At 55.5% G+C, this 25,350-nt stretch overlaps 3 protein-coding genes across 30 annotated transcripts in view; 2 read left to right on the forward strand and 1 right to left on the reverse strand.

Annotated features, from left to right (window-relative positions):
• Positions 1–9,801, forward strand: part of KIF1A (kinesin family member 1A) — a 41,351-nt gene extending 31,550 nt beyond the window's left edge. For 9 of the 28 annotated variants that reach the window (XM_064435746.1, XM_064435749.1, XM_064435751.1 and 6 more), the window contains 13 exons: positions 419–445; positions 1,861–1,884; positions 3,300–3,414; positions 3,650–3,783; positions 3,927–3,988; positions 4,099–4,244; positions 4,496–4,708; positions 4,860–4,937; positions 5,205–5,329; positions 5,462–5,608; positions 5,723–5,915; positions 5,990–6,108; positions 7,058–9,801. In XM_064435746.1, coding sequence (XP_064291816.1) covers positions 419–445; positions 1,861–1,884; positions 3,300–3,414; positions 3,650–3,783; positions 3,927–3,988; positions 4,099–4,244; positions 4,496–4,708; positions 4,860–4,937; positions 5,205–5,329; positions 5,462–5,608; positions 5,723–5,915; positions 5,990–6,108; positions 7,058–7,100 — 1,426 coding nt within the window. In that variant the 3' untranslated portion in view covers positions 7,101–9,801. The remainder of the gene's footprint in view (positions 1–418; positions 446–1,860; positions 1,885–3,299; positions 3,415–3,649; positions 3,784–3,926; positions 3,989–4,098; positions 4,245–4,495; positions 4,709–4,859; positions 4,938–5,204; positions 5,330–5,461; positions 5,609–5,722; positions 5,916–5,989; positions 6,109–7,057) is intronic. The other 19 variants (XM_064435752.1, XM_064435757.1, XM_064435759.1 and 16 more) reach the window with 3 other exon arrangements.
• A 148-nt stretch (positions 9,802–9,949) lies between these two features.
• On the forward strand, positions 9,950–22,918 carry ILKAP (ILK associated serine/threonine phosphatase). Its single transcript, XM_064435774.1, has 12 exons — positions 9,950–10,118; positions 10,665–10,730; positions 11,128–11,184; positions 11,961–12,086; positions 12,938–13,064; positions 13,874–13,980; positions 14,444–14,537; positions 16,276–16,363; positions 17,540–17,661; positions 19,321–19,440; positions 20,731–20,812; positions 20,972–22,918. The coding sequence occupies exons 1-12, from the start codon at positions 9,965–9,967 to the stop codon at positions 21,110–21,112; spliced, it is 1,284 nt and encodes a 427-aa protein (XP_064291844.1). The 5' UTR covers positions 9,950–9,964; the 3' UTR covers positions 21,113–22,918.
• A 187-nt stretch (positions 22,919–23,105) lies between these two features.
• ERFE (erythroferrone) lies at positions 23,106–24,863 on the reverse strand. Its single transcript, XM_064435775.1, has 6 exons — positions 24,559–24,863; positions 24,259–24,431; positions 24,057–24,165; positions 23,895–23,985; positions 23,726–23,804; positions 23,106–23,414 (listed from the first exon to the last, which is right to left on the reverse strand). Exons 1-6 carry the CDS (start codon positions 24,839–24,841, stop codon positions 23,316–23,318), a joined length of 834 nt encoding a protein of 277 aa, XP_064291845.1. The 5' UTR covers positions 24,842–24,863; the 3' UTR covers positions 23,106–23,315.
• Between the last annotated feature and the right edge of the window lie 487 nt (positions 24,864–25,350).

Below are 25,350 nucleotides of genomic sequence, written 5' to 3' on the forward strand. Positions count from 1 at the left end.
GGCCAGCTGCCTGCAGGGCGCTAGCTGCAATGCCCTCCACTTCCACTCCACATGCAGACATGCATGCCTCGCCCTGCAGCTGTGAGGACAGGCAGAAGGAAGGCAGAGAGCAGAGCCAGTGCCCACTTCACCCTCCTCCCAGCCGCTTGCGCTCCCCGCTTTGCTGCCTTGTGCCACGCAGCCTCCATTGCCTGGAGCAGCCCTGGCTTCCCCTCTGCAGCCTCCCCAGCGCCCCGGAGCCACTCAGGAAGAGGCCAGGAGAGTGGTTCAGCTCTCTCCTCAGCACTCATCCATCCCCGCATCGAGCGCCCAGGGCGGAGGCGCGGGGGGCAGTGCCTGCTGTCCCCCCTCGCTTCCCTCAGCTGCTGCTGCCCATCTAAGCCCACACTAACCATGTGATTGTTTTGTGTTTTCGCAGGCAGTTTCTTGATTCGGATATGCCTAGGTATTATTTGTTTCCATTGGTTTTTTTTCCACCCCTCCTTCTTCTCTCCTTTCTTTCTTTCTACCCCCTTGCCTCGGCACGCTCACTCCCGCCAGAGGCAGCACTTGGACATCCGGCCCCTCATCCCTTCACACGCCCCATCCCTCCTCCCTACTGCTGGCACCTCTTGCTCACTCGACCCCTTTTGCTGTTCGTGTGGGCCACGCTCTGGCTGGCTGCCGCTCCCCCTCGCACGCCTGCGTCTCCATTGCCTGATTTGGGTTTTATTCTTGCTTTTCGACTTTGCTACTCTCCCATCTTTTCTGGCAGCTGGCACTGAGTGTGCCAGACCCTCCATTGTCTCCCGCCCCAGCCCCAGCTCAGCCCCTGGTACTGCTTGGAGTAGCTGCAGGGCTGGTGAGGACAGTGGAAGTTTGGGGCTTGTCCTGCCCTCTCCTGGGCACCTGGTGTCGCTGGCAGTGCTGCGGTTGGTGTGGCAGCAGCTGTACGGGTGTCCTGTGTGTGTAGGTGCCACCAGGAGCGTGTCTGTATGCAGGTGTGACAGAGGGTGCACATGTGGCACAGGCTGTTGTACCCCTGTGGAAAGGGGCAGTGGCTGTTTGGGGACTGCAGGCTCCAGCTGGGACCACTGGGTGAGCCTGGCATATGTGTGAGAGGTGCCAGATTTGTGGGAGTGCCACCAGCCTCTGGATGGGAGCATTGGCAAGGCCTCAGGGAAGGGGGCCACCACTGTGGCCCGTGGCAGAAGAAGAGGAGCACGTGCCTGAGAGGCAAGGGATGGAATGTCCCAAGTCCTGGCACATAACTTGGTGCCTGAAGGTTGTCCTCTCTACAGCAACTCAAAGCTGGTCATGCTCAGAGACGTCTGAGGGCAGAGCTGTCCCTGCAGCAGCATTCTGTCCCCTCCCAGGGTGCAGGAAAGTGGGTCCAGCATTGATCCAGCTCCCCACTGCAAGAGAGGTGGGTTCACACTGGCACTGCCTGTGGTCTCTCAGCACAGTGATGCTTTCCTTGTGGACCAGGGGATGGGCCAACAAGTCACCTGCTGTGTGAGTGGCAGTGGGAAATCTCACCCCCCCAGCTGGCACTGTCCCAGGGGACTGCGCTGGGCGGGAGCTCCCTGCCCTGGGATGGCACGAGGGCAGAGCTAAGGGCATAGGGAGCACATGTGCTTCCCTCCCAGCTACTGGACCATGAGGAAAGTGGGAGGCAGAGGGTTTTCACCCAGGCTGGCAAGCCTCTGTCTGCCCTCGCTGAGCTCCTTTTGGTTCCCACTTGGGGTTCAGCTAGGCTGGAGCTCCCGTGGCCAGCGGTGCTATTACGTGTGAGTCCCTTCAAGAGGGGCTCTTCTGACCTGTCGTTTTTCTGTGTGTGTACATGTGTGTGTTTGTCCTTGGGTCACCTTCCACTTATAGCATTTCGCTGGGAAATGACACTAGGTATTTCACGCGCACCTGCTCGGTCTGGTCCCTCCTGCTTTTCTCTTCTTCCCCTTTGCCTCCTCCCTCTGCTTTTTGCTCTTTCTCCCCTCCCCTGAGGCTCCTCTTCTCCTCCTCCTCCTTGGGGAGCACTCTTTTCTTAAGCAACCTGTGTCTGCAAAGCAATCCTTCGCCTTGGCTGTGTCTCACACTGGTGGGGTTATGTATTTTGTACACCTTTTGAAAGTGTCACTCTCCCTCTTCTTCCAACATGGGGGAAATTGCAGATGAGAACCTCTCCCTACTCCTGCTGGCTGCCCTGGCTCTTGTTAAAATTGCTCCTCAGCCACCTGGATGCTGCTTCAGGGACGTGCTGAAGTGTTTCATTGAGATGTGGCTGAACCACAGCTTCCTGAGGATGCTCAGGCGGGAGCCAGGGCCGCAGCAGCTCTGGGTGGTTTTGGGGAGTGGGTGTACCATAAAGCCAAGGCTGACCTGGGAGGGAGCCCAGGAGTGGTGCAGGGGATGAAATGGGGATCCCCCATGCTCTCTTGCCAGAGCCACCTCCTTCTTCCTCACCCTTGGTTGCTCAACCCAAGGAGGGCAGCTGCCACTCTTGACCTGGGTGAGCTCTGCCGTCCTCTCCGGGATCCTGTAGGCATGGATGAGTGGGACCAGGTGTCCCCTGCTCCTTCTCCCAGCCTGGGAGCCATGGAAAACACAGCAAAGGGGCCTGAGGCAGCAGAGCGGGAATGGGGCTGGCAATGAGGGTAGAGCAAGAGCCAGGGGAGACAGCCTGACAGGGGCCGGCCACCAAATCATGGTCCCCAGCTTCTCACTGGGGCCCAGGGCTGGCAGACAGGGGCAGCCCTGGGGAAGGGGACCTGGCTGGTGGGGGGGCTGTGCTCCCAGAGGTGGGCTGGCAGCACACCCCCAGTGCTGAGCATCCTCCCTCCTTTCCCTTCTGGCCATCGTCACCCAAACGGCAACGGCCGCTCCTGGCAGGGACTGGGAGGTGCTGTGCCCCAGGCTGGATGGTGGGGACTGGCCCGAGTGCTCTGGGGGTGGCAACCCCTGCTCTGAACACAGGGGTGGGGCATGAACCCTCCTTCGCCCTCCTCTGCCTTCCTAGCCTGCTCTGCCTTGCCTGCACCCCGTCTGAGCCCCCACTCCTCCCGCGGTCCCGCCTCCCCAAAACCCCGGTCCATTGGCCATTTCAAGGGTGCCGTGTCCTCTTCCCACCATGCCTTGTGCCCTTTGCCTTGAGCCTGTGTCCTCTGGAGTGGCTGTCCCCATCTGTCCCCACTGCGCATGCATGTCTGTGTGTCCTTGCAGGCCTGCTGCAGCGCTGTGGGGGGGACAATGACATCTCTTTGCTCGCCTGCCGGGGGTTCCAGGGAGGTTGTTTTACTGGCCTTGCTGGGTTTTTTTGGCAGGACTTTCTACCAGTTTGAGGCGGCGTGGGATAGCTCCATGCACAACTCGCTGCTGCTCAACCGTGTCACCCCTTACCGGGAGAAGATCTACATCACCCTGTCAGCTTACATCGAGGCAAGGACCTTGCTTGGGGTCACTCTACACCAACAAAGTCTGGTATTGCCCCTGCTGTTGGGGGGCAGCAGCGTGAGCCCTTCCTTAGCTACTGCTTGTGGGGTGCAGGGTTCAACTTGGTGCTTGGGGCCCATGTGGGACCCTGGGACTGGAACCTGCTGGGCACAGGGGAGGGAGAGACCTGCTGGGCTGCCACCCTGCAGCACCCCTGACACCTCCCTCTGCCCTACTGCAGATGGAGAACTGCACTCAGCCCGCCGTCATCACCAAAGACTTCTGCATGGTTTTCTACTCCCGGGATGCCAAACTTCCTGCCTCGCGCTCCATCCGCAATCTTTTTGGCAGCGGCAGCCTGCGGGCTTCTGAGAGGTACCAGGATGCTCCTGTTGGGAACAGGGGACCCATCACCTAGGGACTGGAGCTTTTCTAGGGCATCCCAGCAGCCTGGCTAAAAAAATTGGGGTGTGGGGATGGGACAAAGCCAGTAATGCCTCACCTCTCTTTGCTCACAGCAACCGCGTGACAGGAGTCTACGAGCTCAGCCTCTGCCGCGTGGCTGATGCCGGCAGCCCAGGTGGGTGCCACGCCTCTGCCCAGGTGTTCAGCTGGGGCAGGGAGGCACAGCCAGCCCTTTGGGCTAGGGGCTGTGTGTCTGTCCCCCCAGCTGTGTGTCTGTGCCCGCAGGCATGCAGAGAAGGCGCCGGCGTGTGCTGGACACCTCAGTAGCCTACGTCCGGGGAGAGGAGAACCTGGCTGGCTGGCGGCCTCGCAGTGACAGCCTCATCCTTGACCATCAGTGGGAGCTGGAGAAACTCAGCCTTCTGCAAGAAGTGAGAGTCTGGGCTAGAAATGGGCTGAATCAGTGCAATTCACAGCTCCACTAGTGCTGGGGGATTCCCCACCCTGCATGGCAGGGCCATCTTGGTTGTGGGAGGGGGCAGCAATGGGGCTGTGCTGCCAGTACTCCTGTGCTTCACTGCTAGCTAGGTCCCAGAAGATCCAAAACTAATGAGTAAATGGGGTTAAGGGGGCCTGGGTGTGGGGGAAAGGGCCACCCCTGAGCCTGGGTGTCTGTGCCCAGGTGGAGAAGACAAGACACTACCTGTTACTGCGCGAGAAGCTGGAGACCACCCAGCGCCTGGGCATGGAGACCCTGTCCCCCTGCTCCAGTGAGGATTCTGAGTCCCGAAGCACATCCTGCATCTCTTCCCCACTCTCTGCTGATGGAGCACCTGAAAGCCGCACCTCTCCCCCTGAGACCCCCAGCGAGAGGCAGAAGGAGCTGGCTGTGAAGGTAGCTGCATCCTGCAGCAAACCCAGCTTGCAGGGATGAAGCCAGGAAGTGGCTTCCACAGGGTGGCTGGGGGTTGTGGCGGGAGAAAGCCCAAGAAGAGTGGGAGGTGGAATGTGCCTCGTGTCCCACTGTCCTCCTCCTCTCTCTGCAGTGTTTGCGCCTGCTCACACACACCTTCAACAGGGAGTACAGCCACAGCCACGTCTGCATCAGCGCCAGCGAGAGCAAGGTACTGCTCTGCCCCTGGGCTGGTGGGGCCAGCGAGGCATGTGTGGCTGGGTGAGGGCCAGATGGGCACTATGGCACAAGTCATGCCTCCTCTGGGGTGTCTGTTCCCCCTGCTTGCTCTGGTCTTTCCCAGACCTGATGGCTCTCAGGACTATGCCAGGAGAGGAGCCTGTCAGCCAGGGGTCTTCCTGTCTGAGCAGGAGCCTGCTCCTTGGCATGTGCCTGGCTTTGCACAGAAACTCCAGTTCACACCTCCATTACTCCACAGCTGTCTGAAATGTCCGTGACCTTGATGAGAGACCCTTCCATGCCAGCTCTTGGGGTCACCACTCTCACCCCCTCCTCGACCTGCCCCTCACTGGTGGAAGGATGTTACAATGCCATGGAGGTCAGGTAAGAAGCTGGCTGGGAGGCTCTGGTGACATATCCCAAGGAGAGCAGCTGTATCACTGGAACACCGTCCTTGTCTATGGATGTTCCCTAGCCATCACTCTTCCTACATTCCATCCTCTCCTCCTTCCCCAGACCCCCCCAGGTTTCCTCCAGGGCAGAGAGCCCCGAACTGGAGCCTGTGGTAGAAGGAGAGCAGAAGAAGTCCCCAGCCCGCCGGCCTGAGGAGGAGAAGGAGCCCCAGCGGTTGCTGGTGCCCGACATCCAGGAGATTCGAGTCAGGTAGGAGCAACCGGGGCAGCCAGCAAGGGGAGACCCTGTGGGCAGGGGCCCATGCCCTACCACTGCCACCTCCTCATGGTCTGTATCCCACCCCTTCCTTGATCCCTTCTGCAGTCCCATCGTCTCCAAAAAGGGCTACCTGCACTTCCTGGAGCCTCACACCAACGGATGGGTGAAACGCTTCGTGGTGGTCCGGCGTCCCTACGTCTACATCTACAACACGGACAAGGACGCGGTCGAGAGGGCCATCCTCAACCTCTCCAAGGCGCAGGTGGAGTACAGCGAGGACCAGCAGGCCATGCTCAAGGTAGGGCACCGGGAGCCAGCCCCACTCTGCACCCCCCCCGAGTGAAGCACTAAGCTCTGGCTCTCGCCCCACAGACCCCGAACACATTTGCGGTGTGCACGGAGCACCGGGGCATCCTGCTGCAGGCGAGCAGTGACAAAGACATGCACGACTGGCTCTATGCTTTCAACCCTCTCCTGGCTGGATCCATAAGGTACCAGGGGCAGCTGGGGGAAGGGGGATGCACAGAAGCCAGTGCTGGGGGGGCTGCAGGCTCCCAGTGCTTTCCTCCTACAGCCCCAGCTGGGTGTGGGGAGTGTCTTCTGTGCAGAGCTGTGCTGGGATTTCAGTTGGGAGAACATGGACCATATTAATTTTGAATTCAGCTTATCCACATTTAAATGCATCAGTCTAGGGCCAGATTCCAGGTGGTGTTGTGCTGTCCGTGCCTGGTGGCAGGGCCTCTGTTCTTGAGACCATCCCACAGAGTTTTTGAGACTGTTTAGGAATCTTTCCTGTCTCACCATCCCGGAGCCACTCTGGAAGTCACACATGCACCACCTGAGCTGGAACTGAGGCCTTGGTTGACTTCCACACTCACCTCACACACACTCAGACAGGGTTTCCTAACTGGCTCAGTCACAGCTTTCCCACAGCAGTCCCTGACGTCTCGACCCTTTAAATAATGTAATCATGGTGCAATAACAAAATAACAGCTAGAGCTCTAAGAAAGGACCCCGAACAAAGGAAACCCTGGGCTTTTACACCCTCTTAGTCTAAGGGCACTCTCGCAGTGTCCTTCCCCTGGCTGTGCCGCAGGTCCCTGTGCCCTTTGTTATGCAAACGACGGGCAGTTCACAGGCTCTGCCTCAGGCTGCCACCCCTGCAGCTCAAATCGCAGCTGCACACCAAGCTACCTGCACTAAATGTTTTCATTCCTCAACAAGACCATCCCATGGACTTCTTGAGATCACCTCAAATGGCAGGACTAGGGGAATAGGAATAAGTGCACAGAAATCTGTGTGCTCTGGCTAAAGAGACTTTAATTCTATGTCCCTCCAGCTGTCTGGATTCAAGTATCAGCCTGGACGCTGAACCTGGGAGTCCACACCTCTCCTTGTCCACATTTTTAAACAACTTTTGTCCCTTGTTTTCCAAATCAGATCCAAGCTGTCAAGAAGGAGAACAGCCCAGATGAGAATCTAACCTGAAAAACACCCTCCACCTCATCCGTCTGCCAACAGGATCAAGATAGCTGATTCTGTCTGAAGACTCCCCATGTTAATATCTGATCTTTCACACCATCTGCTGCCCCAGCTCTCTGCTCCATGGAAGGATCTGTCTTGATTCACAGCTTCACAGGGGAAACTCACTTCTGTTTGTAGCTGCAAAAGCCTGGACCCGCCTGGGCAGGATTCCTTGTGCACGTGCCATCTTCTGCCTGTCCCTCCATGGGTGACCTTCATATCACACCATCAAACGCTCCAAAAAAGGTCCCTATCAGAGGGGAGGGAGTGAGAAGGGTGGTTTTGGCTAAAAGCTGGTCTTTGATCTAGAGAGATGGGAATGCAGTAAAGCTCAGAGCTGGGAGAGCAGGAGGAATTGCCCTCAGGCAAAGGGAAAGTGGTAATTTAGATGTGGGGTTTCCCTAACTTACCGGTGTTTCTGCAAGAGACAGCAGAGTAAGATCAGGTGTCAGTACTTTAAGATTATATTTATAAAGTATTTATTTCTATTTACATCACAAAAATCCCCTAAGTTGAGTCCTGGCCCCCAGCCAATGCCTCCCCCAGGCAGGGGAGAGCCTTGGTGCTGGGCCTGGGTTACAGAGGTGCCTTCCCAGGACACCCCTGGCTTGTGCCTGGCAGCAGTGCAGCTCTCACCTTCACTCAGTGCCCTTCCCCAACTATTTGCTTTGCCTTCCCCTACAGCTTAAACTACTTTTCCCCTGAGCAGTGGCCAGACAGCCCACCATGTCTTCCCAAAGAAGGCAATTCCTACCTGTCCCATCTACCTCTGGAAGGGAGGAGCCCACAGTCTCAGCTGGCCAGGGCACCCCTGTCCCTGCAGGTGGGGCACTGCACTTTGGAGCTTGGTCCTACTGGAGGGAAGAGGAGAGCTCTGGGAATGGCTCTGTCTGTCACCCTTTCCAACCAAAAGCACTTGGGCCACCTCCCCTATCCCAGCCTGGAACCCCCAGGTGTCTCATCTAAAGGGATTTCCCACTCTTAGAGCAGGATGCCAAGGATCCCGACCCTGCAAGGGGTGTGGAGATTCAGATGGAATGGGAAAATTCCCCAGGAGCCACGACTAGGAATGACTATCCCACCCTACAGGATCCTTCTTGCCCTTTCCCAGAAGGGCTTGCACATCCCTTCTTCTCCCAGCAGGATGATGAACTCAAAGCAGATCAAAGGGTGTCAGGGTGGGATGGGGCTTCTTTTTTCTGTCGTAGCTGGTGTTTTCTCACTTTTCCTCTGCTGCAGAAGCGAGCACCCACCTCCCCCACCCTGCCTCCATCAGCATGTTAATCTGGCGGCTTCCTGCCTCGGAGGTGTTTTTGCAGGAAAGACCTTCCTCCTCCAGCCATCACTGCTTCCCACCTCCTCCAGCAGCAGCTCTCTCTCTTCTCCCATCTCTCACCCATGACTAGATGTTTTTGTTCAGGGCTTCCCAAGTGGCCAGCAGCATCTGGCACAGCTCCGTGCTGGAAGCTGAGCATCTTCCTCCGTGCATCTCCCAGGCACCCCCAGCTCTGCTGTCTCTGGTCCAGCACAGCTGCGCCTTGGCTCTGCCACACCTCCCTGCACTGCCTGTGGGGTGTGTGTGTGTGTGTGTGTGGGTGTGTGTGTGTGTGGGACGTGGTGCTGTCTTCTCGTTATTCTCGTGTTGTGGGGGGCACGGATAGGCAGGGACGTGGCAGAGGAGTAGAGGCTTGCACTGGCCCCCTCGCTGCATATCAGGCGCCCTTTAGCTTGGGTTTCAGGTGACAGAAAGAGTTTGGGGATTCTTCTTGAGCACATGCTGGTTCTGCCTGGCCTCGCCACAGCTCCTTGGGCATCTTTCCCCATTACTACAGCCCAAATCTGCAGTGGGGCTGCTCCTCTCAGCCCAGCTCCCCAGGACAACCTGCCCAGCCAAATGGGCTCTTTTCTGCTCTGTGATCCTTTCAGACCTGAAGGCTGACTTGTGCCCTTTCTGTAGGAAGAGTTTCCAGCCTGGAGGCACAGAGAGCCTGAGCTGGGCAATGCAGGGGCCCAGGCTGCAACATCCTGGCTCCCATGCTCTGAGCAAGGACTAGCTGGTACCATCCCAAATGTCACTGTAAGGGGCTCAGGGTGGAGAAATAGGGAGTACCTGAGGGGAGGCTCTTCCAGAATGGAGCCAGCTTCTGGCAGAGACGGGACCAGTGTCTGTCAGGGACCAGACACAGGTTCAGTGGCCAGGGCTGTGCCGTGCTGCCTGTGCCACAGACAAGACGCAGCCAGCTGAAGGGCATCCTCCAGCCGGAGCCGAGCCATGCCTGAGGCCAGCAAACCTGCAGAGCAGACGGCTCGGCTGGAGGCGGGAGCCGGGGGAACCGGAGCTGCCGCTGGATGCAGCGGCACAGGGGCCGCCCGCCCTGCGACCGGCACCGCCCTCGCCCCGGCCCCATCCCCTCGGCAAGGAATGCACAGCGGAGGCTCAAGCACGACAAGCCCAGCCGGAAGGGAAGCCGCGCAGGGCAGCGGGTGGCACGGGAGGCGGGCGGGCATCGGCGGGCGGGCTGGCAGGAGCGAGGCCGCGCTCCCCGCCCTCCCGCCGGCGCTCCCTGCCGTGTGCCGGGGGGGGCAGCGCTGCGGGTCCTGGCCGTCCGTGCGCACGTGAGGCTTGTTCGGTTCTGAAATAAATGTCGCATTTAACGCAATTCCCGAGCGCTGAGCGTCCTCTCCGGGGCGGGCGGGGCGGGAGCGGCGCTGAGGGCGGGCAGCGCCGCCGCCAGGGCGCCCCCTCGCGGGCCTGCTCGGCGCGGCGGGGCGGGGCCACGGCGCTGACTGACAGCGCAGCGCCGCTTGCGATTGGTGGAGGAGATGGGCAGGCGCCGTGGTGGGCGGGGCCAGCGCTTCCTTCCGCTGCCGGCGGGGCGCGGGCCGGTGCGGGCCCTCCGCGGTGCGGGCCGGGCCGCGGGGCGAGCGGCGGCGATGGATCTGTTCGGGGACCTGCCCGAGCCCGGCGCCGCCGCGGGTGAGGCCGCGACCCGCTCGGGCCCGCGCTGTCCGCCGGCTGCGGCCCGCGGGCTCGCCTGGCGGGCTGCGGGCCCCGCCGGGCCTGCTGCGGCTCGGCGCACAGCAGCCAGGCCGCGGCCAGCGTGAGGGGCGCGGGGCAGGGTGAGGGGACGGGTTGGGAACCCGTGGAGGAACGGCCGGGCTTGGTGGGTTTTGTGGCTTTGTTTTGCTCTGGGCTCGCCCCGCTGCGGTTTTTGCATGCTCTGTGTGAGGTGCAGCTGGCTCCCTGCGGGTCAGACCATGTTGGAGCCTCGCCTCTCGCTGTGCTGCTGAGCTTCGTGGATTGCTAGCAAAAAAAAAAAAACCCAAAATCCAGTTTTCAAGACAAAAGTTCACCTCAGCCCCAGGCAGGTGGTTATTTTGCTTGTGTAGCAGCTGCTGAATTTACAGATTTAAGTGGGGCTCTCGTGGTTCACCCCGCGGGTGCTGCCTGGGACAGTCCTTTCAGAGCAACTCCCCCAGCAGTGCCTGCCCTGGTTCCTCACTCTGCCCTGGTGCCTTGCAGGGAAAGATGCCCCAAAAGGGCCTCTGCTCTTTGACGATCTGCCACCCTCCAGCAGTGCTGACTCAGGTATGGGTGCTCTGTTCCTACCATTAGTTTGGTTTTCTGTGTTTTCTGCATCAGCATCTCTTTCAGATGAAATGTGTGTAAACCTTGTTCTTTGTTAGAGCAGAATAAAGACAGAAGGGTTATCAGTGCTGGCATGCAGACCAGCTGCATCCTGTTTGGTTTTTTATAAAAAAACCAGGGTGTTATAGATGCTCCACATATATTAATTCATTCCTTAAAAATGTTCCCTGGAGCAAATGCAAAGCCTGGATTTGCTTGACTAGTAATGGAAGTAGAAATTTGGCTCTCTTTGTTAAACTGACATAATTCCCTCACCTCAGGAGAGACATAGGCAAAGCTTTATTCCCTGAAAGCAACAAAGGTATTTAATTGTTTTTGTCCTCTTCTTGTGCTCCAGGAAAAGAAGGCTCTTTGCTCTTCGATGGTCTCCCACCAGCCAGCAGTGGTGACCCAGGTAAGGAGCTGTGTCCCTCCTCAGCCTCTGCTGAGCCACCCCTCTCTGGGGGCAGCCCACAGTTGTGTTGGACACACAGCAGCTCAACCTGGTGCTTGTTTCTCCAGGCCAGATTAGCTGACACCTCTCATGGCAGTTTGTGCCCCAATTGTTTAAATCAGGATCCTGAATCTTAAAATTAGGCCTGTTCCCAGAAGTGCATTCCTGTCTCCTGGGGACCCTGGTGCTCTGTCTAGAAGCTCCCTGCTTTGGGAGGGGAGTGCCCTGGTGCAGCCACTGCCCTGGCAAGGCTTTCTGCATGTGCTTGCTGTCATCTGGGAGGAGCTGAGATAATTCCCTATACCCACAGGAGCCTGAATCTCCAGAAGGAGAAAGCCAGAGTTCTGACATCAGGTTTTGCTTGCTAGTTTTAATTTGTAGCCTTCTTGTGAACCTTCTAAAAAATAAGCATGTTCTGAGTGATAAAATAAGTTCCTTTGGATTGCTGTGGGCAGAGATGAGAGAGAATAATAATAATAATAATAATGTAGAAGTGTTCCAGCCTGTAGCATTAACTTCCTGAGCAATTAACTTAAAAAAACAGAACAAAAAAGCCTGGTAGCTAAGGAATAAATCCCGTAGGTTATTCAGTAGTAACTGTGGTCACTTAATGCTGTGTAAGTGTGTGAGCCTGCACTCCTGAGTGTGCTTTGGTATAAAAGGACTTGCTGCTGAGTTTGTGCAAGTAAAACAGTCCTGGGACACTTGAGCCACCTGCATTTTTGCTTTTCTTTCAGCCTCCAGTGCTACTAAGCAAGTCTCATCAGCAGAGAGCCAAGAGAAAGGACAGAAGAGAAAGTCCTTGGAGGAGGAGGAAGAGAAGAATGGCAGGGAAGAACTTGTGGAAAAGAAAGTTTGTAAAGGTTTTCAGACAGTTTGAAAACAAATGTACTCAATTTGTACTTTTGGCGTTGGGCTGAGTAAGTCCAGAACAAAGCTGAGCTTTGGTTCTTCAGTCTGCTTGCCTCTTCAGCCTCTTGTAGGAAACAAACTGCTGCAGGGGTCTCTGGAAGCTCCCTGAGCTTCCTGGCTCTGTCTCCTTCTCCTGGGCCTTCTTTGTGTCCCTGCTGGAGCAGCAGGAGCTGGGCACAAGCACCTTGTGCTGCCAAGAGGGGGATTGTGTGTGCAAGGCTAGATCCACACCACTTTCTTTTGCCACCTCCACAAATCTCTGCCGGCTGCTCAGGATGCCAGAGGGGGGCAGACAGGCTTTTACAGACAGGGCCCTTGGCTTCAGTGCCTGTGTGCTGTGTTACAGCTTTGGGAGGAAATGTGCTCAGGGGTGCAAAGGAAAGGACATGTCCTGGGAACACCAGACCTGGATTTCCTGTCCTTAGGGCACTCTTTAAAGCTGTGCTTTATTGAGGTGCATTTTATTTTATTCAGTTTATTCAGTGCCACGTGCTTCCCCTGCCCACCCTGTGCCCTGCCCCTGTTTGCTAAGATCCCATCCAGTGCCCAGCAGTCCTGCTTGGCTACAGCTGCTGCTGAAATGAGGGCAGGCTGCTTTTAGAGCTGCTGACCTTGGGGGCAGATGAAAACCCATATTACAGAGTAAACATGTCCTGCTCAGCAGCTCATGCTGGATGTTTTGTTGCAGGATGAGGGCTGCACTGCCAGGACAGGGCTCTGAAAGCTGAGAACATCCTGGTTTTTAGCCTAAGCTGAGGAGACAGAGGGGTGTGATTTGCATGTCTGCTCTGTTCCCCTTTAGGATCAGTGGGCATTCTTGGCCTGAAGGGTTATGTGGCAGAGAGGAAAGGTGAGAGAGAAGACATGCAGGATGCACACGTCATCTTGAACGACATCACCGAGGAGTGCCGGCCTCTGCCCTCCCAAATGTAAGTGCCCCCAGCTGCCAGAGCAGCCATCCTGGGGGTGAGGGAGCTCCTGCTGGCTCAGCTAAGCCCATGGGATGATCCTTTCTGCTTTCAGCAGCTGATGCTCCTGCCTGCCTCTCTTGTGGTGCGTGGTTTGGGCTTGTTACTGGGAGACCTGGGGTGAAGCATCAGCTAGCTGTGCTCCCAGGCAGTTCACAGGGCTGTGTGTACAAACACCTCCCTTTGAAGGTGCTTAGTGGGTTCAGTCACTGACTTTATGAGCACCATGAGGGCCTGATAACTCTGGGTGTTGATCCTGTATTACCCAAATGTAAGTGGGTGTGTAAATTTAAAATAATGTTCTCGAGCATCACCCTGATACTGGATTTAGCTTCTGAGCTAGTACTGTCCCATAGGGGTTTGTGTTCTGAGAGGTCCAAGGCTTTTCTCTGTAGCATAGTTGGAAGAAGCTTAGGCATGGAAGGTACTGTAGCATTGGCTAGACTGATGTCTGTAATGCTGGAGAGCTGCAGTGTCCTTGAGGTAAAATGTTTATTTGCTTTTATGCCAAGTTCAGGTCTATTAACCCTTTAGCCCTTCATTTTCTTGAGGAGTGGAAAACTACAAGAAAGTTCTCAGTGCTGGACCACATAAACCATGTAAATGCTGAATATATGAGCTCAGAGACCTGCTGCCTTTTGTGCCTTGGTGTGCAGGATTGTTGGTGTGGCTGACCCAGGGCAGGGGGGTATGGAGAGGGCTGTGCTTGTTCTCATTCCCTGGCTAGTGGCCTTTCTCAGCCTCTTGTGCCCCCTTTTGTCCCCTCACAGCACGCGTGTCTCGTACTTCGCTGTTTTTGATGGCCACGGGGGAGTCCGAGCCTCCAAATTTGCAGCACAGAATCTGCACCAAAACCTGATAAAGAAATTTCCTAAAGGTGAGAGGAGTGGAATAAGGGTTGTAGGACAACCATCACCTTGTCTGCCTTGGCAGTGGATAGGGAAACTGATCTGTTTGGGTGTAGTCCTACAGTACCCATCTCTTATTCCCAGAGGGCTTGCAAGACTGCTGTGTCTGCCGGGGAGGAGGGCTGGAAGCCTTTTTGGCACAAGGGTGCAAGTTGTGACTCACAAAACAAGTGTTGGATGTGCTGTTGCCACTTCTGGCAGTGCCACATCAAGTGTGCAAATACTCCTGTGGTGGAGAGGTGTATGTCATGAACTCTCCACATGCACTACTGCGTGGATTTCTGGTAGGGTAAGCCCAGGATGTGCCCCAGCTGCTCTGCAGAGTTCAAGATATGCACTGCCTGACTGAATGTTGGATGAGCAAAGGGACAGACCAGGATAGATCACATATGTTTTACTTGGAGCTTAGTTGCTGTTTTCTCTGTCTGACAGGTGAGGTAGCCAGCGTGGAAAAAACTGTGAAGAGATGCCTTTTGGACACCTTCAAACACACAGATGAGGAGTTCCTAAAGCAGGCATCCAGCCAGTAAGTGCAAATACTTTCTGTTCATTTGTATTTCTTAGTGTGCATCTCTGAGGTCTGAGTTGTGAGCAGGGAAACCTTCCTTGTGTCATTCCTGTGCTTTGGCAAAACTCCACACAGCTCCACTGTGCCAGGCTGTGACTCTGCCAGCTGAGTGCTTGCTAGAACTAGAACTAGATCATGGCATGTTCCACTCTTACTCTATGGTCGGTGGTCTATAGGATCCCTTAGACTAAAATGTTTCTCCAGAGGAAGGAAGCAAAACAGGTCCAAGGACCATCTCTGTCCTTAACAGGGTCAATCCTTATCAGGATTGTTTGATTTCTTTTTAAAGACTTGCCATGTTGCTGAAGAGACTTGTCCTGTACTGCCTGAGGTGGGATCTCTGTGTTGATGACATCAGTGTGTGGCAGGAGGGGCTCTGTAGGGGACACTAAGCTTTCTTAGAGCTCTGCTTGTCAGGCTGGAACACATCCCTGAAGTAGCTTTTAATGCCCAGTGTTGAAAGACCTATGTCTCTCTCCCAATATAAATGTAAATCTTGCTTTCTTCAACTCTTTGGAAAACAGATGTTGATGAAGGATGTCCCTCAGTGGGGTCAATGCCAGGCTGCCTTGCAGCTGGGTGTGGAGTGCCAAGCACCCTTCTCTGTCTCTGAGCTGACACACCAAATGTGTGGACTAGGGAAGACAGAGATTGCATTTCAAACACTTTGTTACCAATCCTTTACACACGTTTTGTTTGGCTTTTTGACTGTTCTGTATCACAGTGACACCTCTCTTACAGATGGAGAGACTGTTGATGCATTTGATTCCCTGACAATTTTCAATTTTAAGTAAATTGCAAACTGGCTCAGTCTCTTAAGCCTAATCAGAACAAGAAGTTTGACCGGGCAAAAGGAGGATGCTTTCTTGAGTCTGTCAAGAACTGTCAGTAGTGTCTTTCTCAAACCAGCCTCTGGTCAGAAACATGACTTATGACTAAGGATTGCTAGCAATAGCTGTATTGATTGAAATGAATCATGTTCATGCAGCCACACCTTCAAAGTAAGGAAAAACTGGGAGAAATATGTCTAGAAATTAGTCTCTCAGTGCTAGTTTCAGTGAAGAATGGCATCATAGCCAAGCTGTTTTGTGGACAGGACTAGTCTGGCAGCCGTAATCTGAGAAATGCTTCTCATTTTACCTAGAGCTCTAGAGATAAAAGCTTAACTACAGGAAATGAAATGGGAGGAGAGCAACAGAGCCAGTGGTGGTGCTGCTGCTGGGGTGGGAGAGGGAGCAGGGATGCTGTGAGAAAGGGAAGGAAAATGTAAGCAAAAAAGAAGGAATTTCTGGTGCAGAATTTTGCTGCAAAGAAGCTTCCCAAGGAGGAGTGTGGAGTGCTTGTTTGCTCGTGATGCTGTAGCTTTTGGGCAGCCATCAGGGCTGAGCCTGTTCTGCTCACACATGAGCTTTCCTGGGAGCTGAGCATGAGGAAGAGTTGGTGTGGGAGCTGTGGTTGGCAGTAGTTACACCAGCTGGACATTGGCTGTGCATTCAGAAATCTGTAGCCTGTGTAGTTCCTCTGTCCCTGTCCAGTTTGCTGTTTTTCCTGAGCTCCTAGCAGGCAGCTGCTGTGGGCTTGTGCTGCCTGATTGCTGTGTGTTGGCACAGGACACTGCTTTGAGTCCCCAAGAACACTCTGTAACTTCTTAAGTGTTGTTTTTCCCCTTTGGTAATCTCATTTTTGTTCCCTTCAGGAAGCCAGCGTGGAAGGATGGCTCCACAGCTACTTGTGTCTTAGCTGTTGACAATATTCTCTACATAGCCAACCTCGGGGACAGCCGGGTAAGCAGAATGGGGGCCACTGGTGGCACCTTCATTCTGCCCAGAGCTTTGTGGGTTTGTTTGTTTGGGATGTCTGAGTTGTCACGAGCTACTCAATTGTTCCTACAAAGCATCTTGTTGTGGGTGGGTACAGAGTACTTCTGTGTTGTCTCCCATGGTGTAAAGCAGTGGTGTGTGAAAGCTCTCTCTTGGTGGTGCTCAATATCTCACAGTATCAAGAAGAGAATATTTGAATATTTCAGCTGGATGGGACCTATGACAATCATCTGGTCCAACTGCTTTGACCATTTCAGGGCTGCCCTAAAGTTACACCACTGCTCAAATGCCTCTTAAACACTGACAGTCTGGGGCACAACCACCTCTCCAGGAAGCCTGGTGCAGTAATTGATTATATGCTCTATAAAGAAACACTTCCTCATGTCCAGCCTGAACCTCCCTGGCCCTGTTTGAGAGCAGCATTCCCATGAGATCAGCACTTCCCTCTCCATGCCCCCTCCTCAGGAAGCTGCAGAGGGGGATGAGGCTGTCCCTCAGCCTCCTCCCCAAAGCAGACAAACCCAGAGCCCTCAGGCTGCTCCCAGGTCCTTCCAGCCCCAGCCCCAGCCTGGTTCTCCTCTCCTGGAAGGCTCGAGCCCCTTCCCACCATCTCAGGGTGAGGTGCCCAGTGCTGAGCACAGCCAGGCCATGCTCCCTCCTGACCCGCTGCCCTGGCTGTGTGGGGTGCCCCAGGATGCCACCTGCCCTCCTGCCATGGCTCCTGCACCCCCAGCCCCTTCCAGAGGGCTGCTCCCAGCCCCTCCTCTCCCAGCTCAGCCTCGTGCTCAGCGTTGCTCCACCCTGGGTGCAGAGCCCAGCACTGCACTCAGCCATTCTGTGCCACTGGCACTGCCCCGTGGTGCCTCTGTGCAGATCCCTCTGCAAGGCCTCTGGTCCCTCCAGAGAGTCCACAGCACTCCCAGTTTGGTATCATCAGCAAACTTAATAATGCTGCATTGAACTCTTGCACTGCTAAAAGCACTGAGCAGCACCTCCTGCCTAGGAAGGAGCCCTGAGAAGCACCCCTGGCCACCAGTCAGTCACTGGCCTGGTGTAGCACCATGCACTGCAGTTTGGGGCTCTCTAGAAGCTGGTGCTGCAGCTGTGCTGTTGTTTGATGGTGGTCTCTTGTCAGCACAGGCCATTCTGTGTCGTTACAATGAGGAGAGTCAGAAGCACACAGCCCTGAGCCTCAGCAAGGAGCACAACCCCACCCAGTACGAGGAGAGGATGCGGATACAGAAAGCTGGGGGAAACGTCAGGTGGGTGCCTGAGGGTGAGAGTGAGCTGATCTCAACCCTAGCCTGATCTGGGGCCTGAGCTTTGGGGTTCTGAAGCTCCCTCAGCCCAGTGTGCATCCTAGTTGGGAGAATTGCTGCCTGAGGCCTGTAAGGATTCAGTTACTGCAGTTGGTTGGTGGTTCCCAGAGCTTTAGGATGGCCAGGGCAGGACCCATGTGGGATACCAGCATAGGCATGCTTAAGCTTGACCTACAGATTTGGACCTGTGGAGCTGGATTGGATTGTTGAGGAAGTTACTGCTTTCTGCACACTGTGGTGCTGAACAGAACTGATTTCCTTGCAGCATGACTCCTCTGTCCTTGTCCTCTGAGAGGGGGCATGGTTTGAGAGAGCACAAAAAGCCCTCAATGTCCATTGGTGTTGCTCCCCTGGGGTTGGATGATGAACTGAGGCTCTGTGAATTAGAAGGGAGTTTTCTGGAGCCAAAATGTGATTATCTTAATGTTCCTGTGCAAAAAGGAGTTCATGGCTGTTTGGGGAGTGAGTGCCAAACATAACAGCTGAGTCTTATTTCCGTGGCTAGGTTTTCTCTGTTCTTTGAAGGCTGTTTCTTGATTTAGTGGCATCTTCACAAAGAAAGGATTCGGTGGAGGTGAAGTATCTTCATGCCTGTGGAAGCAAAATGCACCCAGGGTGGAGAGGGGTGGGCTCAGTTCTGTTGTGCTGCTGTGTCTGGAGCGCTTTGTTCCCTTATCTCTGGGGAGCACATGCTGCCACTTGCACTCAGCACTGATCTCTCTTTGCACATGGCAAAGAGATGGCCCAGTGTCTGTTAGCTCCTTTCAGAACTGCTCCCTGGCTGCCTGGGAGCCTCTCCCACTGCTTGCAGTTCAATATTTTGGGCCCAAGAGATAAGCCACAAAGTGTGTGTGTCAGATCTCTTCTGTGTGACATGCCTTGCTTCTTGCTTTTATCTCAAGCGGGGCTGCTTGGACTAGAGATGAATGAGCTTTGTATGGCACAAAAGAGCCTCTTTGGGAGAAGATGCTTGATTGTTGGAAAGGTGAAGTGTGGGAAGCTGTTTCTAGGGAGCTTGGTTAGTTAGAAAAGCTTGACAACCCAGAGGTGTTTCCTAAGGGGTGTTGTAATGTAGGTTTCACAGAAACTGCTTGCTGCAATCAGTGGTTACTGAAGGCCAAGTGATCAGGAGCTGGGAACTGCCTGCACTGGGCCAGTCTGTGGGGGTTGGTGTCCTCAGACAGGACACAGGAGGGGCTGCTGACTCAGACCTCTTGCCTCTGCCACTCTGCTTCTAGTGAAGAGCAGTTTGCTGGATATCTTGCCAAAAAATAATCTCTATTCGAACTATGCCACCGGGAGTTAAGCTCACATATAATTTTACTGCCCCAGTTTGCTAGGCTAAGCAGGACTTGAGTTAGGGCAGGGTGACAGAAAGCAGCCTTGAACTCTCCTGGCTTCATTTCCTCCTCCCCTTCACTTGTTTCCCAGAGCTTCACACAAACATACAGAAAGGGAAGGAGACTCTGAAGGGAAGATTTGACCTTGCTGGGGAAGTGGGTCATTATTTGTACAAGCAGATGGGTGCACGGTGTCCCCATCAGGCAGTGCAGTGAAACACACACGTGGGGAGGGCTCTGAGTGCTTTCTTTCCTTGTGCAGGGACGGGAGAGTCCTGGGAGTGCTGGAGGTTTCCCGCTCCATTGGGGATGGCCAGTACAAGCGCTGTGGTGTGATCTCTGTGCCAGATATCAAACGCTGCCAGCTCACACACAATGACAGGTAAAGTGTGCCCTTGCACGGGGGGTTCTCTGCCCCAGCCCTGCTCAGCAGAAGTTGCACAGCCCTGCTTGTTCTGCTGTGAGAGCCAAGGCACTTCAGACTGATCCCCCCAGTTAGAGGATGGATGCTCTTGCTGCTGCTGTCTCTGCTTCTGTTCCTTTTTAGAGCAGTGGGATAATCTGCTGCTCTGCCAAGATGCTGTGAAGGCTCCTCTTGGAGGAACCAGCCTCATAGCAATAGCATACACACACACAAGCCTTGGATGTCCTCTGTGCTCTGATTAAATTCACAAATCAGTGTTCAAGCAGGTAGTTGAGGCTTGAGTTCTTGGGTCTCCATTCTGTCTAGGAGTTGTTTTTAGCAGCTGTGGTGCCAATAAATACTTCTGCATTCAGCTGTGATATTTGAAGATTTGAGATACTTTTCCATGATATGATTGGCAACGACAAATTGCAGTGAGCTTTTGTGTCAGTGTGGCCCTGCAGACTCTCAGAGGTGAGAGTGTAACCCAGTACTGCTGCTTTTTCTGGGATTAGAGTTCCATATCAAGTGATCCACTAAAATATTTCTAAAGATACTCTTGAGTATCATGCACTGAAATGATGTCTTCAGAGGCATGTGCAGACTGACCACTTCTGTAGGTTTGTTGTAGTTCTCCTTGTCCTGCTGACTCTGGTTAGGGCTCCTGGTTAATTCAATTCCCTGTGCAGGCAGGAGTGCACAGCAGGCTGTCTCCCCATCCTAAGGGGGGTGCTGCTCTTGCTTTGGACTTTGCATCTCCTCAACCTTCTGCAGCCTGTGGCAATATTTTGTGTCAGAGTTTTCTGCTCACTGTTGTAATGTGACTTTCTTTTGAATTTACATGTTTAAATTATAACATACCTCAGGAGTGTAGAAATGTAAAGTGATGTACATGAAGGGTTCAGCTTTGTTTCTCTATTTCCTTGCATTAGCTGCTTCACAGGGAAAATACATGAATGAAAAGGACTCAAAGGAAGGGAGCAGTTCTTAGAGAAACAATGGAATATTTGACCAGGATCATATATGATCTTGCCAGTGTTGTAGCACAACCAGGATGTCCTGATCAAGATCTTACATTGGTTGCCTGGCTCTTTGTCCTGTATTTTGAATTGCCATGAATGGTAGGTCCCAAGGGATTTTCAGATGAGCTTTTACAGCATCTGCCCTTCGGATCTGAGCATGGATGTTCATAAAATAGATTGGAGTGATTTTGTTGTAGCTGAGGAGCCAAAAATTCAGCCTTGGAACCTGTCTCCACTTGATTTCCAGGTTCATTCTGATAGCGTGTGACGGCCTCTTTAAAGTCTTTACACCAGAAGAAGCTGTGAACTTCATTGTGTCCTGCCTGGAGGTGAGGAGAAGCGCCCTGGGGGCTGGGTTTGTCACTGCAGAGGGCACAGAGCGTCCTCTGTCATTCCCTGCATCGCGTGTGCATTTATTTTGCTCCCCAGTGTTTGGAAAACACAATCCTACCTTTGCTGGGGGCAGTGACCTTGCTGTGTCCCAACAGGACAAGACCATGCAGATGAGGGAGGGGAAGCTGGAGGCGGACGCGCGCTACGAGGCGGCGTGTAACCGGCTGGCCAGCAAGGCCGTGCAGCGCGGCTCGGCCGACAACGTCACCGTCATGCTGGTGCGCGTGGGGCGCTGAGCGGCTGCGGCGGGCACGCCGTGTGTGGGGCCTGCAGTGTAAATAAAGATGGGCTTTTTCTAACAGGTTAGCTCGCTCGCTGCTGGGGTTCAGTGTCTTGGCAAAGGTGAATTCATCTGGGGGCATGAGCTCTGCCAGCTGTTTAATGGGACAGTTGTGCTGTCCGCATCCTTGAGCTGTGTGCAAGACCCTGGAGTTCCAGCACTCGGTACCATACAGACTGTGAGGTACTCCAGGCCACCAGCTTGGGGTGTGGTATGGGCTGTCCTCTTCACACTGGGTAGGAAGTCTGCCTCTGAAGCTGTCCCTCAGCTGCAGGCAGCCTCACAGCCACAAACGCCCCTTGCAGAGCAGCAGCATACCTGCCCCGTGCTTGCAGAACATGTTGGAGTTTTACCACAATGTTGGTATGGAAAAAGTGGCTGGAGTTTGCTCCTGGTGTTTTTTGGAAAAAGTGTTTTCACCAAATGGACTTGGTGAAAAGGCAGCTGAGCTGCAGGCAGGCTCTGTGCTTGTCTGTGCTATCTGAGGAGAAGGCATCTCAGGTTTTAGGTACTAATTAGTGTCTGGTGTCTCATCCTGTCTCAGTGCCTCTACCAGCTGTTGCTGCAGTCAGTGTGCTGTTTTCCAGAGAAAATCTGGCCCAAGACCAAATGACAGAATGAAAGCTAAATGGATTGAGCTACCTTACCCTGAAGTTTCCAATTTCCCACCCTGTGTGTGAGGGGGCAGGGAGGGAGGTGGGCTGAGGGAGGTGTGCATTGTGGTTGCCTCCTTGCTCTGATGAGGCACAGCTGTAGTCCATGGAGAGGGGGGCAAGGGCAGGGTGGTGCCTGCTGTTTTGTGCAGGGCTGTGAGGCTTCCCTGGCTCCTTTCTGTTTTCTGTGTCTCTGGAACTTTGGGACTTGGTCCCAGCTCCTGTCCTGTTCGGGACAGATGGCTTGACCATCTTCCATTTCTGCTCCAGCAGTAGTGAGTTATATTTCATGGGTTTAGTCTGGGGGTGCATACTGACTCTCTGCATCTCCTGCAGAGCACTGAGGAAGGAATGGCCCTCTGGCACAGATTTTGGGTAGTGCTGGTCCTCTGCCAGCTTGTTCTGCCCCCAGCCATTCCTGTGTGTGTTGATGTAAGGCTGCAGTGCAGGATGAGCTGAGAGGGAATGCCTTTGTTAGCAGCACACTCTCCTGTTTCTACTCTTGAAAGGCAAATTTGGAGAGCCCAGACAGAGTACCATGGAGTTGCTTCTGTTGTGGCAAAATAAACCTTGATTGCAAATTTCAGAAAGGTAACTTGCTTTCCCTTCTCAGCTCCCCCTTTTTCCAGACCCAGACACCCCTGCCCATAAACTGCTGCATTAACAGCTCCTTCACCAGGCTCCTCAGGGAGATGCAGCCCTTGGAGAAGGGCAGGCAGGGCCAGGGACATCCCTGGGAGAAGGTGGGGCTGTTAGCTCAGGCTATCTTGCAGAGTTGCTGGCAGCACTTAGCCAGCTCCGAGTGCTACTCGGAAATCCAACGCTCGGCCTTCCTGGTGCTCCTGCTGCAGCCCTGGCTCTGGCACGTAGGCCCGTGGCCCTGCTGAGCCCAGCAGCTATCACAGCCAGAGAGCTGGGCTGTATCTGGGCTGCCACAGCCAGGCCCTGTGCCACGGGCAGGGAGTGCCTGCTCTGGGGAGTCACAGGGCAGCAATTTGCTTCAATCCAGCGTTGTTGGGGCTTTGCTTTGATGATCAGTATAAAGGATGTTGGCTCCTGCCAGCAAACCCTCTGCTCACACACTGAGGGAGCTAAAGCAATGCATGATCTGACCTGGGCTGCTGAGACTGAGTCTGGGCAGGGAGGGGAGGTCCACTAAGGGAAAAATGCACATGTGGGGCTTTGTACCAGGCATGGTGGGAGCTGAGCCTAGGCAGCCATCTGCTGCCACTGCCACAGTGTTTTCCAAGATAAACTTCTAGGCCTAGCCTTTAGATAAAAGTGAATGCCTTTAAGTCCTGCTCAGGCTGCTTTATTATTATTATCATCATCATCTTCATGATCTTTTATCCATCTTCAGCTGGTTCTGCAGCATGAGCAGTATTGGACCAGACTGCAGTTTCCAGCATGAGCAAATGGTCTTCCTTAGCAGGGAAGACACGATGGTGGCTGGCAGAGGGAAGGGTCTGGCTGCTCCTGCCACAGGTTCAGCATGGTTCAACCTCTTCACACTCCCAGCAGCACAGCACTGAAATCGGAGCCACTTTGGACGGTGATGGGAGAGCCTGCCGTGTTGTCCACAAAAACAGAGGCATACTGCCCAGCCTGGGGGGAGAGAGGGATTAGCAGGGCCAGGACGCCTCCCCTGGGCTCCAGGCATGCCCTGGCGGGGCCGAGGAGAGAGCTCTCCCCTGCACACAGCAACCAAGAGCTGGAGGAGCTGCCCCTACCCTTCCTTCTGGGAAAAGAGCAGCACAAGGCCTTTGTCTGTGCCACAGTGCCCTAGCAGAGCTCTGCCCTGACTGCTTTTGGGGCTTGCAGGTCACCTGAGGCAGACCTGCTGCCCAGCCCTGGGCTGGGGCCATGGAAGGCACCTTCCTGCCCAGCACTGTCACAGTGGAGCTGACCCCACTCACCTGCAGGTACAGGGTGCCTGTGACAGAGATGGTGAAAAGGTCCCCGCTGCTCTCCAGCCAGGACACGCTCTCCAGATGGCTGCAGAAGGGCAAGGGCAGTAGTGGGAGGGCAGGCCCCTCCTTTCCCAGAAATTCTGGGCTCCTTCCCCTCTCCCTGGCCCTGCCATACCTGTTGTGCTGGCAGCAGGACTGCACACAGATCAGCAGCCGCAGGCGGCTCCCCCGGCATCCCTGCCTCCTCCTGCGCGGCTCCCTGCGCGCTGGGACAGAGCAGGGCGTGAGGCCAGCCCAGCCCGCCCCGGCGGGGCCGCGGGGCTGTGCGGGGGCTCACCGATGTGCAGCGTGCTGCTGAACGTGTAGTACCCTGCGAGCGGGGCTGTGTACTGCCCGCTGGTCAGGTTCAGCCCTGGGCCACGCTGGAACAGCCTCTCCCTCTCAGGCTGGCACAGGGAACGGCTGCGGTTAGAGGAGGAGTCCCTGTGCCAGGGCAGGTGCCCCTGCAGACAGGGACAAGGGGCGGGCTGGGCACTCACAATGTGGAACAGCCCCAGCTCCTGCCGCGTGCTCTGCTCCACAGCGATGTCCTCGCGCGTTTGGCAATGGAAGGCTGCTTCCACACGACGCTGGGCCCCGGCCTGGGGGCTGCCTTTGCTGCTTTCCTCCTCCGTACGCCCTTCCCCAGCTGTCCTGCACATCTTTGCCGTGCCTGACCCCGAACCCCCCCGGAGTCTGACGTTAGGAAGGGAGCCATCACTCCTCCTGGCTCTGCTGTCCAGCCCGGTACCTGTGAGCAGGTACCTGCTTCGCCTTGCCCTGCTGTCCCCACCCGGTACCTGCGAGCCGGAGCTGCAGCTCCCTCAGCAGCTCCTCGGGCACAGCCGCGCTTGTTCTTCCCGGCGCGCCGGGCCCCGCGGGTGCCGAGCGGCCCCGCTCGGCGCTGCCCCTGCCGGGGCTCCCGGCCAGCAGCATCCACACCTGCCGGGGGTCCAGGCGGGCCGCCCCGAGCTCCCCGCGTCCCGGAGCCAGCGGCCGCTCCCGGGCTGCCCGCGGCGCTTCGGTGCCGGTGCCGGTGCTGGCGGCGCAGAGAAGCGCCAGGCACAGCTCCGGCAGCCGCATCCCGCCGCCGCTGCCGGCCCCGGCCCCGCCTCGCTGCCGGGCTCTGCCCTCGGGCTCCTCCCGCCGGGAAAGCTTCCGTGGCCGAGCCGAGCGGAGCGGGGAGCCTGCAGCGGGAGGTGCCCGCGGGCTCCCAGCGCCGCGTGTTTGGAACGCTTCGGGAGCACCAACAACCGGAGGGGAAGAGCTGATCCGGCCAGCGGTGCTGGCGGTGGGCCCAGCCGGCAGGGAAGCCTCATCTTGTGCTCACCCATCCCTCTGCCACCGAACCGCCAGAGACGGGGGCTGGGGCGGGAGTCACCGCACGGGCAGGGGCTCACCCGGGTGCCAGCTGCTTCACCATGGCCATGGAGCACTTCCCTGGGGCGCGTGCTGCGTGTCCCAGGAGAGAAACCAGGATTGCGCAAAGGCTGCTGCTCCCAGGCAGCAATGTCAGGCTTTGATGGGATGAACCACACTTTGGGAGGATTTGAAATACCCTAAAATCTTTAGGGTTTTGGAGGAGGGGGGAA

This window comes from Passer domesticus, chromosome 11 (assembly GCF_036417665.1).
Source record: "Passer domesticus isolate bPasDom1 chromosome 11, bPasDom1.hap1, whole genome shotgun sequence".
NCBI lineage: Eukaryota > Metazoa > Chordata > Aves > Passeriformes > Passeridae > Passer > Passer domesticus.

Coding starts and splice junctions, on each gene's coding strand:
- ERFE (XM_064435775.1), bottom strand. CDS start 24,841: ATGCGGCTGCCGGAGCTGTGCCTGGCGCTTCTCTGCGCCGCCAGCACC. Junction 23,986..24,056: donor CAGCAGCACGCTGCACATCG/GTGAGCCCCCGC, acceptor GCTCTGTCCCAG/CGCGCAGGGAGCCGCGCAGG. Junction 23,805..23,894: donor TCCTGCTGCCAGCACAACAG/GTATGGCAGGGC, acceptor GCCCTTCTGCAG/CCATCTGGAGAGCGTGTCCT.
- ILKAP (XM_064435774.1), top strand. CDS start 9,965: ATGGGCAGGCGCCGTGGTGGGCGGGGCCAGCGCTTCCTTCCGCTGCCG. Junction 17,662..19,320: donor AAAGCTGGGGGAAACGTCAG/GTGGGTGCCTGA, acceptor TTCCTTGTGCAG/GGACGGGAGAGTCCTGGGAG. Junction 19,441..20,730: donor CAGCTCACACACAATGACAG/GTAAAGTGTGCC, acceptor CTTGATTTCCAG/GTTCATTCTGATAGCGTGTG.